This window comes from Hypanus sabinus, chromosome 2, assembly GCF_030144855.1.
Source record: "Hypanus sabinus isolate sHypSab1 chromosome 2, sHypSab1.hap1, whole genome shotgun sequence".
In the NCBI taxonomy this organism is placed as follows: domain Eukaryota; kingdom Metazoa; phylum Chordata; class Chondrichthyes; order Myliobatiformes; family Dasyatidae; genus Hypanus; species Hypanus sabinus.
This window is the reverse complement of record NC_082707.1, coordinates 96,902,041-96,918,925: the sequence shown is the minus strand read 5'-3', so window position 1 is coordinate 96,918,925 and position 16,885 is coordinate 96,902,041. Positions and strand designations below refer to the sequence as shown.

Genomic DNA, 16,885 nt, shown 5'->3' with positions numbered 1-16,885 from the left:
TGTGGCTTGCAGGCATCTCACTCCACCTGTCAATCCTGCACATTAGCACCCACCTTGGAAGCCACATGTCACAGTCAGAAGCAGGAGCCAGGCTGAATACCTGCTCTGGAGCTGGGTTAACTGCAGTGCTTCCAATAAACTCAGATCTTCTGCTCAGTTCCACAGCATACAATGTCACCTCTCATCTTCAATGTCACCTCTCATCTTCATCTGAGCCAGGTTTTAAAGCAGGGCAGAAAATCTAAGCCTTTGAAATGAAGGGTTCAGTATGTCTTGTCCAAGGAGATGTCTGTACTCTGAACTCATATCATTAGCTTTGTTAGTGGAAATGTTGTTCAGTTTTTTTGAAAATTTACTATGTCACTTGTATTCCCCTCTCTAGGCTCCAGATATGAGTAGCTCTGAAGATTTTCCAAGTTTTGGTGCTCCGGTTGCTCCAAAGACTTCACCATGGGGACCGAAAAGATTCTGAGTTGGGAGGAAGTTGTTTTCTCTCCCCCCTCTTCCCAACTCCATACAGCTGGGCTACCAAGATGTGCTTCCTGTTTAATTCCAATTCAGCAGCCTAGCAAGTAATTAATATAGCCAGAACTACTTCCTGTGTCACACGTTTTCCAAAAAAAACACAAGTAGCATGATTAAAGGTCAGACCTGTGAGCCTCATTTATATTTGTGTAATGGTGGCTCATTCCCCCCCCCCCCCCCAACAGCATTCCACATGCCCTGACACGCACAACTGGATTGGAACTGCCTGGTGCTGACTTTCGATGTGGTTTCTCACACTCAGCAGCCTCAACTGCATCTCTGCACTCGGCATACATCTTGCTCCCCACTTTATTTGAGTTGAATTGACATTTTGCAGGGATTTGAAGCAAAGGCTGGGTGGGTTGTAGTCTCCTTTGCCCCTAGAGCCAGCATCCTTTCCCCTGCCTTTGCAGTTTCCCTTGGAGTGCAGTCACTTTAATTCTTCACTGCCTGTGGCTTTGGAGCCTCAAGTCTGTTGTTACACCTGTGCTTGGGATGTGCCTGTAGTTCTAACAATGTAGTACTCAGAAATAATGGTTAAAACCCAAAACCTGTATTGGCCTTCTCTATACCAATCTATCAGATATCCTAAAGCAACTTTTACAAGACCACTTTTGAAGTTCATGATCTCTTTGTGGCTTCCTCTCATCCTTGGGGGAAGGCTGTTATCCACACTGTGATATTGCTTTGTCCAAAAATTTGATGGGTTGAATAAACTCATGAGCACAGTGTTAAATGGGACTTGAGGGTTAGAAGCAGAAGAGTCCTGAAAGGGAATTTAAAAAATGATCAGGAAAGAAAAAGCCAAATTAAATCACTTCAACTATCCCACTGCCAAAGACTCAGTTAACTTGCTGTTTGCAAATCGTTCAAAGCTGGAGTCATGATTGAACTAACACGAAGGGTGAATCCTCAGATATCTATTCTGGAGGGTTGGGTTCTCTCCCCAAGTTTGCTCCTTGTAATGTAGATCTTCCTTGTATAAAAAAATTAGGTTCTGTGAAGTAAACACAACAAATTAGAATGAACATGTTTTTGCCTCCCTTGCTTGGCTTAGTATTTCTGTACGGTTTTCATGTATAGAAAAGACACAAAATTATTACACTTCTGTGTTTGTGTGTAAATATTATACATAGCTCGTATGTTGACTTTGGGCCGGTCAGCTTAATTTTTCAAAAGACTTTGGGGAAGGTAAATGTGCATTCTCGCAGCAGAATAGACCAGGTCTGCCACTTGCATTTGGATACAACAATATCACAAAAGAGATGCTGCATCTAAAGTTGAATTGGTTTCCTCATGCAGGTGTGGATGGCCCAATTTGGTTAACAAAAACGGGGAATTTCCTCCCTCACTCCTTTCCACAACACTACAGATTCAAAGCCAACACTGTCAAGTTGGTGGATCACCTGCGCTGGAGTTTTATTCATTGTAACTTGTGCAGTCTGGTTAACACTGGCTGGTCTGCCATGGAAAAGGGTTTACCAAACTGAATCACAGTTTGGTTGGGTATGCTGTTAGGGAGGGGAGAGAAAACCACAGGTTGTGCAATGGATATTTCATAGCTTAGGGGATTTGTCCATCAACATTAAAGATGGACTTGTTGACTGGGGTCCTTGTTCCATGAACAAGGGTGGGTATAGTTTTCATGTGGGGTCAGTTAAGAAACTGAACTTGCTGATATCTAAAATGAGGTTTAAGAGAACTTAAAACACTAAGGTATTGGAAATTAGGTCATCCGTATTTTTTAATATATTTCTCTCAATTATAATTGATTCCCAGCTCCCAGCATCTAGTTTCACTGTGACGGAGGCTTTTGCATCAGGACTTTCAGCCGGGAGAGTTGAACCGGTTTTGTTATTAGACTGTTTTCAGGCTACTGTTCACCATGTCACCCTCAAGAGAAATCCTGCCTTGGAGTTGCTCTTGTGATTAACTATTTGGTTCTGAATATTGCTTCCAAATCTGTAGATTTTTGGAAGTGTCCTCTTTTGGAGTGTGCTAATTTCCTGGTTGTTGTTTTAATTGAAAGTTTTCTAGTTTGTAAAACATTCCTGTCATAATGCTGGGAGAGGAAAATTCAGCCTCTGTTTTGCTGCGGCCCATTGTCTGATTCTGCCTGGAGGCAAGGCAGTAATTGGTATCACCGAAAGTAATGTATTAGTTTAGTGGTTCCTTTTGTATAGAAACTTGCTGCTCTTCCCCACCCTCCCCCCAGTCTTTTGTCAAGATCTCTTTACTGGCACATTGAACCTAAGGTGAGACTATGCTTACAGATTCCTTAGTTGTGCAAGTGCAAATCTTGTTAGATTTCAAATTTGTAGATCTGTTTTTTTCATTTCTACTACCTAGGGTTAAAGGAAAGTGTTGTTTTCCTTTGAAACATGCTAATCTTCTCAGGGCTTCTGTGTAATTCCCTGGCACAGGCTGAGAACAATGGTAAAGACTGCCCCTTTTCAAACATGGGATTTTAAATGCCAGGTTGTGTATTTGGTGCCATGTTCTCTGGAATACAACTCAGCCAGTACTGTCAGCCTGACAGCACAATGTGGATTTGGTGTACTTTCAGTCTATGTCCAAGCATTTGCTGCTGTGTCTATTTTTGCTTTGTCCATTTGTTCAAACAATTGATGTTCCATTGCCCCATTTCTTCCCCTCTCTTGATCCCTGTCTTGTTGATATGAAGGATTTGAGAAACGGGCCTGTTTTCACTGCTCCCACTTGTTCAAGTCTTCCATGTTGATGCAATACAAAGAACAAGCAGTTTCCATGTAAGACCCATTGGCCTTAACTCTGAATGGAGATATGCAAATGTACAGGAGATATGGATGACACTGGAATTTTATAAATCCAAAATAAAAAAAATTGAATAACTAGTACTTTTGAAGTATTTTGTTTGTCTACGCTAAGGCTTCCTATATGTGAAATGTGTTTTGAACTGTCATTCATCCAGTTAAGTTCTGCCTTGGCAATCGACCAATGTTTATCCACCAATGTCTTTTGAATAGGCCAGTTACTAGAAGGGAGACAGGCCATGTTGTAATCGGGATGCAAGGTTGATGCCAACACCAATGATTCAGCAGGCCCTCCTGACTTCTACCCTTTGTAAATGATGAAAGGTCTTAAATCAGAAATTGCAACTTTTTTATTCAACGGATACCACCTGCCCTGAATTCTTCTGCATTTTCTGATTTTTTTTTTAAATTTCAATTTTCAGTGACTATGGGTTTTGCCTCACCTGGTGTATTGTAGAGATTTGGCCTCCTAAGTTTGGAAGGATTGCAGGCAGATTGACTGGGCTCTCTCCAGAGCTAGCAAGTTTTGTCTTGTGAGGAGAGTGGGTTTGTGTTCCCTAGAGTTCGGGAATGGGAGATCTCATTGAAAGTAATAGGACTTGATGTGATTTTTGCTGGAATGTGGTTTTCTCTGACTTGAGTGTAGAATAGGGGTAGACAATTGGAACAGATAATGAATCTCTAGGAATTTATTATTCCGTTAGTCTTGATAGACCATGGATTTGCACCTTGGAAGGGCGCAAGCCTGACCGGCAGTTGCCCCAGCTGCAAGTCTCCCCTCTCCACGCCACCAATGTTGTTCAAGGGAAGGGCATTAGGACCCATACAGCTTGGCACCGGTGTCGTCGCAGAGCAATGTGTGCCTGGCTCAAGGACACACACGCAAGCCTCAACCAAGGCTCGAACCAGCAACCTTCAGATAACTAGACGAATGCCTTAACTACTTGGCCATGTGCCAACACATTAAATATAAACAATAGATTTTAATACATCAAAAGATTGTGGGAAGGTGCTGTAAGATGGAGCTGAGACTAGTGATCAGCTGTGATGTGTTGGGATTGTGTTAGTGTGTTGATCATTGAAAACAAGGTGAGTGGTGAGGAGAGCCTGGGAAACAATATAGTTCAGCTGAGGTGCTGGTCTGTAACAGGTTTAGTACATGTCTGATACTGTCATGGCCAGGGCTATTTCTCCAAGATAAAAGATTAAAAAAAACATGCACACAGCAAAATCTGGGGGGTCTTTTTATGTTGAGGGAAAATGATAATCGTATCTAGGTTTGCGCTCGAGCACAGTGGTTAGCACAATGCTTTTCAGCACAGGTGACCCAGGTTCAATTCCCACCGCTGCCTGTAAAGAGAGTACATTCTCCCTGTGGCCGTGTCGGTTTCCTCCCACAGTCCAAAGATATGCAGGTTAGTAGGTTAATTGGTTATTGTGAATAGGCCAGGATTAAATTGGGGGTTGTTGGAAGGGCAGATTTCACACTGCATCTTTGTACTGTCTGTCGGGTCTAGTTCTGCTGCAGATAGGTGACAGTTTTAGGAACACCTGGAGGTTGTTTAGTGGATGTGGGAGGAGAGGACCATGGGCTGTAGAAAATACAAAGGTACATTTAAGGCGTGCTCCTGTTGAGCCCATTCACTGGTAGTATCTTGCAGTCAGATATTCATGGCACTTTAATTAGGTGGGACAGCAATTGTAAATTTCTGCAGTTTATCCTGTTAGGACATGAAAACTTGCCTATGATGTCCAATTCTGATCATAGTTTTAAATATCTGTGGATGGATAAAACACTCTCACCTCCGCAGCAGGAAATTTAAGCAGACCAAGCATTGACAGTCCAATAAGTTTGGACAGGTTTTCAAACAGAAGTCATTAGTTAAAATCATGGACTTCTATATCGCTTGAAAATGGCCTCTGTTTTATCCTACCAAGTCAGTGTAAACCACCAACCAACCAGGTAACTAATCCATTCTCATCAGCATCCTACCGCTCACCAATGTTCACAGTGGCCATTAACCTGCTAATTCACACATCTGTAGGAATTGGGAGGCAATGTAGAATATGGTTTCACAGAAACCATGTTGTCTGTGCATAGAACACAGAATATTGCAGCACAGTAGTGTTTGGCTGGCAACGTCGTGCTGGCCTAACAATCTAACCTCTCCTACGTAGCCCTCCATCCTTCCATGTACCCATCTAAGTTTCTTAAATGCCCTGATATAATCTACTACCACCCTCTCCTCTTTTCTCTTCCACCCCACCGGGCAGGGCACTCGCCACTCTGTTTGTGTGGGGGGTGGAATCCTAGCTCTGGCTTTGAATCCAAATTACTTTACAATTATGCCCCCTGGTTTTAGCTATTTTCTGCCCTGGGGAAGTCGGACTATCCACTTGACCAATACCTCGTGTATACCTCTATCAAATCAACTATCATCTTCCTTGAAAGAGAAAACCCCTAGCTTATTCGTCTTATCCCCATAGGACATGCTCTCGAGTCCAGGCAGCATTCGGGTAAATCTCTGCCCTCTATAGTGCCCAGAATGGAGCACTGTTAGGTTTTCAGAGTACTACAGTGAAGAAATGGGCTCTTTAGCCCAAATATCCATGCTGACCTATTATTCTGCTGTCCTATGAACCTGCACCTAGACCATATTCCACCATATCCCTGCCAACTATGTACCTATCCAAATTTCTCTTAAATATTGAAATTGAACCACATCTACCACTTCTTCTGGCAGCTTGTTCAACACTCACCACCCTCTGAGTGATGAAGTTTCCCCCGTATGTTCCTCTTAAACATTTCACCTTTCTCCCTTGACCCCAACGACTCCCCCAACCTGTTAACTTGCAATCTAATCCTTGTGGTTTGACATACAGCTGTTTCTGCAGTGCTACACCCACTCGAGCCCTGGTTTCCACCTTATCCTCTGTCTTCTTGGTTCCCTGGTACAAAAAAGAAAATTATTCCACTGCAGAACATTTAAAGAAAAGTTGAATGCAGTGTGTGTGTGTGCGTGGTGGGCATCAATAGAATAACATTCAATATCTTGAAGAGTCTACCACTGCAGCTCTACTGAAGTCCTAACTTTATTGGAATTTAATTGTAAATAAACACTTGAGATTTCTTGAATCATAATGAATAACATTTCATCTGTGCCTTTCAGTCATAGCACAAGAATAACAGTTTTAGTTTTTGGTTAATGAAGGTTATAGCTCCTGGGCAATCCAGAGCCTGAACTATACCTGCTGATGAAATGTGGGCTGGTGCTACAGTTCCTACTCTGGCTCCACAAATCAGCAGCTCTTTACTTGGATAGTTCATGAAATGAATAAATACATCCACTAATTAATAACTAAATAAGCGTTCTTTTCTTGTAACACAAAAGCTATTTATTAATAGCACCAGGTAGCAAAATCTGTTTGCAGCTATGTTTTGCATCTGCATTCTATTACAATGAAAATCTATTGCTGAAAAACGTCAAAATTAGATATTAAAGACAGAATTTTTCACAATTTTTGTTTTATGCCTTGGGCTAAAGAAAGTTGATTGGTAAGAGGAATGTCATGATTTGTTCTGGGTCAGATCATTGCTTGTCTGTTATGCACACTTCACTCTCCCTAGGTGTTCCAGTTGTATGTAAGTCCATTTTACAATCCAGCTCTCCATTACTGGTGTTGCAGGCTTCTACAGAACGGTGAAGTATCAGCTCATACCTCTGCAGATTGTAGCTTCCAAGAAAGATTTTCTGAAAATTGAGTTTGATCAAATGATGAACAGTAGCTGGGCAAGTGGGGATGACAGGTATTCAATAGTTGACTTTCAGACCTCCACGATGGGACCTGTGGTGGCATTCGCTCCATTATTCAGGTGACATGGGATTAGAAGGTGTAGAATCATTGTGGGTAGGGCTAAGAAACTTTAAGGGTGAAAAGAACCTGATGGGGGTCCACTAGGGGATCAGCTATTCTGGATTGGATTTTGTGCAATGAACTGGAATTGATTTGAGAGCTTAAGTTAAAGGAACCCTTGGAGGCCAGTGATCATATGCAATTTGAGGAGAAGCTCAATCAGTATTACAGTAGAGTAAAGGAACTACAGAGGCATGAAAGAAGAGCTAGCAAAAATTGATCAGAAGGGAACACCAGCAGGGATGATGGCAGTGCAGCAATGGCTGGAATTTCTGGAAGCAATTCTGAAAGTGCAAGATAGTTACATCCCAAAGAAGTTGAAGTATTCTAAACAGTATTGCAACACTGACTCATGAAGTCAAAGTTAACATAAAAGCAAAGTGGCATATTATAGAGCAAAAGTTAGTGGGAAGTTAGAGGATTTGGAAACTTTTAAAAACCAACAGAAGGCAACTTAATTATAAAGACGGAAGAGAAGGAATACCAGGGTAAGTTGGCCAATGATATTAAAGGAGATACAAAAAGTTTCTTCAGATACATAAAGAGTAAAAGAGGTGACATTAGATAATCAGACTGCTGGAAAAATGCTGGAGGGGTAGGAAAGGGGGACAAGGAAATGGTGGACAAACTGAATAAGTATTTTGCATCTGTGGAAGACTAGCAATATGCTGGAAGTTTGAAAGTGTCGGGGGGGTATAAGTGTGTGAATTTGCCATTACCAGGTAGAATGTGTTTGGGAAACAAAGGTCTGAAGATAGATAAATCACCTGAATCAGATGGTCTATACACTAGGCTTCTGATGGAGGTGGCTGAAGAGATTGTGGAGGCATTCATAATGATCTTTTAAGAATCAGTGGATTCTGGCATGGTTCTGGAGGACTGGAAAGTTGCAAATGTCACTGCACTCTTTAAGAAAGGAGAGAGGTGAAAGAAAGGAAATTATAGTTGGTCTGACCCCAATGGTAGAGAAGCTGTTGGAGTTGATTTGTCAAGGATGTGGCTTTGGGGTATTTGGAGGAACATGATAAAATAAAATAAGTCCGCTTAGTTTTCTCAAAGGAAAATCATGCCTGACAAATCTGTTGGAATTTCTTGAAGAAATAACAAGCAGGATAGACAAAGAAGAATTGGTTGATGTGCAGCTGGACTTTCAGAATGCATTAGACAAGCTATGAGCAGGAAAATACAGGAAAACGCTGGCATGGGTAGAGCATCAGCTGATTAGCAGGTGGCAAAGTGTTGGAATAAAGAGAGCCTTGTCGGATTGGCTGCAGGTGACTAGTGGTGTTCCACAGGGGTCTCTGTTGCGACCACTTCTTTTTACATTATACGTCAATGATTTAGATGATAAAATAGATGGTTTTGTGGCCATATTGGTAGATGATATGAAGACAGGTGGAGGGGCAAGTTGTTCTGAGGAAGCAGAGAGAATTGGACAAATCAGGAGAATGAGTAAAGAAGTGCCAGATGGAATACAGTGTCGGGAAGTGTTTGGTCATGCACTTTTGTAGAAGAAATAAAAACATTGACTATTTCCTAAATGAAGAGAAAATTCAAAAATCTGCCATGAAAAGGGAAAAGGGAGTCCACGTATAGATTATGCTGAAGGTTAATTTGCAGGTTAAGTCAGTGGTGAGGAAGGTAAATACAATGTTAACATTAATTTCGAGAGGACTAGATTATAAAAGCAGGGATGTAATATTGAGACTTTATAAGGCACAAGTGAGGCTCATTTACAAAATGTAAACCTACAGCACAATACAGGCCCTTCGTCCCACAGAGCTCTGCCGAACATGTCCTTACCTTAGAAATTATCTAGGGCTACCCATAGCCCTCTATTTTTTTGAGCTCCATGTACCTATCCAGGAGTCTCTTAAAAGACCCTATTGTATCTGCCTCCACCACCGTCACCGGCAGCCCATTCCACGCACTCACCACTCTCTGCGTTTTTTAAAAAACATCTTACCAATGACATCTCCTCTGTACCTACTTCGAAGCACCTTAAAACTGTGCCCTCTCATGCTCGCCATTTCAGCCCTGGGAAGAATCCTCTAGCTATCCACATGATCAATGCCTCTCATCATCTTATACACCTCTATCAGGTCACCTCTCATCCTCCGTTGCTCCAAGGAGAAAAGGCTGAGTTCACTCCACCTACTCTCATAAGACATGCTCCCCAATCCAGGCATCATCCTTATAAATCTCCTCTGCACCCTTTCAATGGGTTTCACATCCTTCTTATATTGAGTCAACCAGAACTGAAGTGGGATCTGACCAGGGTCCTATATAGCTGCAACATTACCTCTCAGCTCTCAAACTCAATCCCATAATTGATGGAGGCCAATGCACCACATGCGGCCTTAACCAGAGTCAACCAGTGTAGCAGCTTTGAGTGTCCTATGGACTCGGACCCCAAAATTCCTCTGATCCTCCACACTGCCAAGGGTCTTGCCATTAATACAATATTCTGCCATCATATTTGACCTACCAAATGAACCACCTCACTTATCTGGGTTGAACTCCATCTGCCACTTCTCAGCCCAGTTTTGCATCCTATCAATGTCCTGCTGTAATCTGACAACCCTCCACACTATCCACAACACCCCCAACCTTTGTGTCATCAGAAAATTTACTAACCCATCCCTCCACTTCCTCATCCAGGTCATTTATAAAAATCACGAAGAGTAGTGGTCCTAGAACAGATCCCTCAAAAAAATTCAATCAGGCTCGTAAGGCATGACCTGCCTTTCACAAAGCCATGCTGACTACTCCTAATCATATTATGCCTCTCCAAATGTTCATAAATCCTGCCTCTCAGGATCTTCTCCATCAACTTACCAACCACTGAGGTAAGACTGATTGGGCTATAATTTCCTGGGCTATCTCTACTCCCTTTCTTGAATAATGGAACAACATCGGCAACCCTCCAATCCTCAGAAACCTCTCCCATCCTCATTGATGATGCAAAAATCATCGCCAGAGGCCCAGCGATCTCCTCCCTCACCTCCCACAGTAGCCTGGGGAACATCCTGTCCAATCCCCGTGACTTATCCAACTTGTCGCTTTCCAAAAGCTCCAGCACATCCTCTTTCTTAATATCTATATGCTGAAGCTTTTCAGTATGTTGTAAGTCATTCCTACAATCGCCAAGTTCCTTTTCTGTAGTGAATACTGAAGCAAAGTACTCATCTGAAAACCAATACTATCTCCTCTGGTTCCATACACATCTTTCCATTGCCACACTTGGTTGGTCCCATTGTCTTATGTCTTATCCTCTTGCTCTTCACATGTTTGTAGTATGCCTTGGGGTTTTCCTTAATCCTGTCCACCAAGGCCTTCTCATGGCGCCTTCTGGCTCTCTTGATTTTTTTCTTAAGCTCCTTCCTGCAAGCCTTATAATTTTCTAGATCTCTATTATTACCTAATTTTTTGAGCCTTTCATAAGCTCTTCTTTTCTTCTTGACTAGATTTACAAAAGCCTTTGTACACCATGGTTCCTGTACCCTACCATCCTTTCCCTGTCCCATTGGAACGTACCTATGTAGAACTCCATGCAAATATCCCCTGAACATTTGCTACATGTCTGCTGTACATTTCCCTGAGAACATACATTCCCAATTTATGTTTCCAAGTTCCTGCCTAATAGCCTCATATTTCCCCTTACTCCAATTAAACACTTTCCTAACTTGTCTGTTCCTATCTCTCTCCAATGCTATGGTAAAGGAGATAGCATTGTGATCACTATCTCCAAAATGCTCTCCAACTGAGAGATCTGACACCTAACCAGGTTCATTTCCCAATATCAGATCAAGTACAGCCTCTCCACTTGTAAGCTTATCTATGTATTGTATCAAGAAACCTTCCTCAGACTGAAGGCTTGAGATATGTCTATTTTAATGCAAAGTGGATGAGCTTACAGCATAGATCAGTACTTGGAAATATGATGTGGTGGCCATTACAGAGACTTGGATGGCTCAGGGACAGGAATGGTTACTTCAAGTGCCGGGTTTTAGATGGTTCAGAAAGGAGGCAAAAAAGGTGGGGGCGTGGCATTATTGATCAGAGATAGTGTCACGGCTGCAGAAAAGGTGGACGTCATGGAGATATTGTGTGGTAGCTGCGTGGAACGAGCTTCCAGTAGAAGTGGTAGAGGCAGGTTCGATTTTGTCATTTAAAAAAAAAATTGGATAGGTATATGGACAGGAAAGGAATGGAGGGTTATGGGCTGAGTGTGGGTAGGTGGGACAAGGTGAGAGTAAGTGTTCGGCACAGACTAGAAGGGCCGAGATGTAATTGTTATATGGTTATACTCGGAAGAAGCTTGAGAAGGAAATTAGGAGGGCCAGAAGGGGCCATGAGAAGGCTTTGAAGGAATTAAGGAAAACCCCAAAGCATTTTACAAGTATGTGAAGCGCAAGTGGATAAGACGTGAAAGAATAGGACCTATCAAATGTGACAGTGGAAAAGTGCATATGGAACCGGAGGAAATAGCAGAGGTACTTAATGAATACTTCAGTATTCACTATGGAAAAGGATCTTAGTGATTGTAGTGATGACTTGCAGCAGACTGAAAAGCTTGAGCATGTAGATATTAAGAAAGAGGATGTGCTGGAGCTTTTGGAAAGCATCAAGTTGGGTAAGTCGCCGGGACCAGACAAAATATACCCCAGGCTACTGTGGGAGGCGAGGTAGGAGATTGCTGAGCCTCTGGCAATGATCTTTGCATCATCAATGGGGATGGGAGAGGTTCCTGAGAATTGGAGGGTTGAAGATGTTGTTCCTATATTCAAGAAAGAGAGTAGAAAGTCTTACTTCAGTGGTTGGTAAGCTGATGGAGAAGATCCTGAGAGGCAGGATTTATGAACATTTGGAGAGGTATTGTCAAGGGCACGTCGTGCCTTATGAGCCTGATAGAATTTTTTGAGGATGTGACTAAACACATTGATGAAGGAAGAGCAGTAGATGTAGTGTATATGGATTTTAGCAAGGCATTTGATAAGGTACCCCATGCAAGGCTTATTGAGAAAGTAAGGAGGCTTGGGATCCAAGGGGATATTGTTTTGTTGGTCCAGAACTGGCTTGCCCACAGAAGACAAAGAGTGGTTGTAGGTGGGTCATATTCTGCATGGAGGTCGGTCACCAGTGGAATGCCTCAGGGATCTGTTCTGGGACCCTTACTCCTTGTGATTTTTATAAATGGCCTGAATGAGGAAGTAAAGGGATGGGTTAATAAGTTTGATGACACGAAGGTTGGATGTGTTGTGGATAGTGTGGAGGGCTGACAGGGGTTACAGCGGGACATTGATAGGATGCAAAACCGGGCTGAGAAGTGGCAGATGGAGTTCAACCCAGATAAGTGTGAAGTGGTTCATTTTGGTAGGTCAAACATGATGGCAGAATATAGTTTTAATGGTAAGACTCTAGGCAGTGCGGAGAATCAGCGGGATCTTGGGGTCTGAGTCCATAGGACACTCAAAGCAGCTATGCTGGTTGACTCTGTGGTTAAGGAGGTGTATGGAAAGAAGGCCTTCATCTATCGTGGAATTGAATTTAACAGCAGAGAGGTAGTTTTGCAGCTATATATTGCCCTGGTCAGTCCCCACTTGGAGTACTGTGCTCAGTTCTGGTCGCCTCACTACAGGAAGGATGTGGAAGCCATAGAAAGGGTGCAGAGGAGATTTACAAGGATGTTGCCTGGATTGGGGAACATGCCTTATGAGAATTGGTTGAGTGAATTCGGCCTTTTCTCCTTGGAGCGAAGGAGGATAAGAGGTGACCTGATAGAGGTGTACAAGATAATGAGAGGCATTGATCGTGTGGATAGTCAGAGGCTTTTTCCCCAGGGCTGAAATGGTTGCCACAAGAGGACACAAGTTTAAGGTGCTGGAGAGTAGGTACAGAGGAGATGTCAGGAGTAAGTTTTTTACTCAGAGAGTGGTGAGTGTGTGGAATGGGCTGCTGGCAATGATGGTGGAGGTGGATACGATCGGGTCTTTTAAGAGGCTTTTAGGTAGGTACATGGAGCTTAGAAAAATAGAGGGCTATAAGTAAGCCTAGTAATTTCTAAGGTAGGAATGTGATCAGCACAACTTTGTGGGCCGAAGGGCCTGTATTGTGCTGTAGGTTTTCTATGTTTCTATAATACTCCTTTCATTAAAATGGACACATCTGAAACCATTGGTCTGAGCGCGTCCCTTCTCTATCACCTGCCTATCCTCCCTCTCGCACTGTCTCCAAGCTTTCTCTAATTGTGAGCCAACTGCCTCTTTCTCTGTCTCTTTAGTTTGGTTCCCAACCCCCAGCAATCCTAGTTTAAACTCCCCCCAATACCCTAAGCAAACCTCCACACCAGGATATTGGTCCCCTGGGATTCACGTGCAACCTGTCCTTTTTGTACAGGTCACACCTGCCCCAAAAGTGGTCCTAATGATCCAGAAATCGGAATCCCTGCCCCCTGCTTCAATCCGTCAGCTATGCATTTATCCTCTACCTCACTCTATTCCTATACTCACTGTCACATGGCACAGGCAGTAACCCCGAGATTACTACCTTTGTGGTCCTGTTCACTTGGTGAACAGTTTTGGCCCCTTATCTAGGAAAGGATGTGCTGAAACTGGAGAGGGTTCAAAGGAAGTTCATGAAAATGATTCCAGGATTGAAAAGCTTATCATATGAGGAGTATTTATTTGATGGCTCTGGGCCTCTACTACTCACCAGAATTCAGAAGAATGAAGTGTGGATCTCATTAAAACCTATCCAATGTTGAAATGGCATAACAGAGTGGATGTGGAGAGGATATTTCCTTTGGTAGGGGAGTCTAAGACCAGAGGGCACAGCCTCAGAATTGAGGGATGTCCTTTTGGAGTGGAGATAAGGAGGAATTTCTTTAGCCAGAGAGTGGAGAATCTGTGAAATACGTCGCAACAAGTGGCTATGGAGGCCAAGACATTGGGCATCTTTAAAGCATGATTGATAGATTCTTGACTAGTCGGGGCATGAAGGGATATGGGGAGGAAGGCAGGAGATTGGGCCTGAGAGGGAAAGAGATCAGCCATGATGAAATAGCGGAGCAGACTTGATGATGGCTTCATTATGTAACTGTCTCATTATCCAGGAGCTTATTCTGAGCAAAGTTTCAAATTGATTCTTCCAATAATTCCATTAAAATATTTAAAATAAATAATTGAGCTCTGAATATACAGTGACATCTTAACAACTTCAAAGTGGGGTTGTCTCCAACGGAAACTATTCATGTTCATGCGGGAGGTGGAATTTAGAAGGATGAGAGGGGATCTGATTGAAACATATAAGATTATTAAGGGATTGGACACGCTGGAGGCAGGAAGCATGTTCCTGCTGATGGGTGAGTCCAGAACGAGAGGCCACAGTTTAAGAATAAGGGGTAGGCCATTTAGAACAGAGATGCGGAAAAACTTTTTCACCCAGAGTGGTGGATATGTGGAATGCTCTGCCCCAGAAGGCAGTGGAGGCCAAGTCTCTGGATGCTTTCAAGAGAGAGTTAGATAGAGCTCTTATAGATAGCGGGGTCAAGGGATATGGGGAGAGGGCAGGAACGGGGTACTGATTATGTATGATCAGCCATGATCACAATGAATGGCAGTGCTGACTAGAAGGGCCGAATGGCCTACTCCAGCACCTAGTGTCTATTGTTATCAACCCCAGTGTCCAATACTGGCCACATTTCACCCCACCATAATAAAAACACAAAACCTTCATCTTCCTCTGCCCTTTCCTGTACCTCCTCTATGATCCTACTTCCAAGCATCATCTCTCCTCCCTCCACATCAGTATTCCATAGAGGAAAGTCCTATTGGACATTCACCTGTTCTTCTTTAACCCCTATTGAGCCACTGACCATACAATCCCTCCAATGAAACATGAAAAGGCTCCTTTTTTTAAAACTCATTTCCCCCACCTCTCCCCAGGCCTGGGGCCCAATCACATATACTCTTATAAAGCAGTGTCACCGTTACTTCACTGTGTCAACTTTTATCTTTTAATCGCTCCAGTCTTCCACCCCCACATTCCTCATCTTCCATTTTCTGCACCTTAAAACTTCATTCCGGTTCTGAAGATGATCATGAAGTCCTTAACTCTTTTGTCTCTCTCCACAGATGCCACATGACCAGTTGACTATTGCATTATCCTTTGGTTTTATTTTAGAATTCTAAAATCCACAGTGATTTGCCTTCGAATTGGATGAAGAAGAGATTTGGGGACTAAAGCTGTTTATCCTCTGGGATAGGAGGCAAATCGTGTAGGTTTGTGTCAATTCCACTCTCTTGTGGGCTTGGCTTGCAAAATCCAGCTGGACTTTCCACGTGTTTCATGAGAGTCTGAGAAAACACAGAGAAACAGTCAGATTGTGCAACCAGGCGTGTGTCTATGCAATGGGTTGGGCTGTGTGAGTGTACATGCACATGCAGCCCAATGTACATACTTAGCAAATTTTCTGAATCAGTTGTACAAATTGTTCTTAATAGAAACCACAGGGCCAGTCACATATGATACCTACCTTGATGTTTCACCACTCCATCCAGTCAGACCTTTTTGCTCAATCTTCCAATATAGTAAAGTGCTTAAAGCAGCTAATAATGTGCTTAAGGAACTTGAAAATCACCAGATACTTTTATTACTATTCTCCTGACTTTTAAAGCCACTTGTACCACGGTTCAGAAAAACAATACTGGAAACTGCAGAGTGATGTTGAAGCCACTGTCTCAAAGCTCTTGAGGTCTGGGTTTGATCCTGACTTCAGGTGCTGTTTCTGTGGAGTTTGCATGTTCTCCCTGTGACTGTGAGATTTTCCTCCAGATGCACCAGTTTCCTCCCACATTCCAAAAGCGTGAGGGTTGTAAATTGACCCTGGTGTGTAGGCAAGTGGTAGAATCTGGAGTAATTTGATGAATATAAGGGGAGAATGAAATGAGCAGAATATAGGATGAATGGTTGATGAGCAGTGTGGACAGTTAGCTGAAAGATCAGTTTCAACATATGACACTGTAATGTAGTTCCAGAGTCTAATTAATATCTGCCACTCTGCACCCAAACAATTTCCATCTCTTATGTTTTCCTTTCAAACCCTGCATTCTTTTCCCTCCTCTGCACTTACCCTTTTACTTCAATATCTTCTCAGCCCTTCAATTTCCTTTGCTGTTCCTACTGTGGATTGATTCATGCTCTCCTGTGGACCATCTGATCACACTACTAATCTTCTAGCATCTCTGTCTGCTCTCCTGCCTGTAACCCCTCCCCACCCCAAATTCTCATCTTTAACATGATCTTCACTTTGTGTATGACTTTTTGATGTCCCTGTCTCCCTGGGCACCTGTCTAGTTTCTCAGCAGGGAGTGAGAAAAGTCTGTTGGATTAAATTGCATTTAATTCAATGCAAGGTAAGGTGGATGAACTTGGGACTGGTAGTTACATGGGACTGAGACGTTATAGCCATGATGGAAACGGGGCTAAGGGAGTAATAGGACTGGCAGCTGGCACAGAGACTGAGAGAAGAGAGGAATGTGTGTTGCATTTTTGATTAAGGGGTGTCAGAGATGAAACCAATGAAGGATTGTCCAGTGCGACTTCATGGCTGGAGCTGTCAAATAAGAAGGGGATGTACTATAGGCTCCAAC

At 42.9% G+C, this 16,885-nt stretch overlaps 2 protein-coding genes across 4 annotated transcripts in view; one reads left to right on the top strand and one right to left on the bottom strand.

Moving 5' to 3' along the window:
- The window catches only part of hdlbpa (high density lipoprotein binding protein a), a 51,435-nt gene extending 48,034 nt beyond the window's left edge, over window positions 1–3,401 (top strand). For both annotated transcript variants that reach the window (XM_059950919.1, XM_059950928.1), the window contains one exon: window positions 383–3,401. In XM_059950919.1, coding sequence (XP_059806902.1) covers window positions 383–472 — 90 coding nt within the window. In that variant the 3' untranslated portion in view covers window positions 473–3,401. The remainder of the gene's footprint in view (window positions 1–382) is intronic.
- LOC132381492 (anoctamin-7-like) overlaps window positions 1,631–16,885 on the bottom strand; it is a 196,531-nt gene continuing 181,276 nt past the window's right edge. For both annotated transcript variants that reach the window (XM_059950934.1, XM_059950943.1), the window contains exon 24: window positions 1,631–15,589. In XM_059950934.1, the coding sequence (XP_059806917.1) occupies window positions 15,473–15,589 (117 nt within the window). In that variant the 3' untranslated portion in view covers window positions 1,631–15,472. The remainder of the gene's footprint in view (window positions 15,590–16,885) is intronic.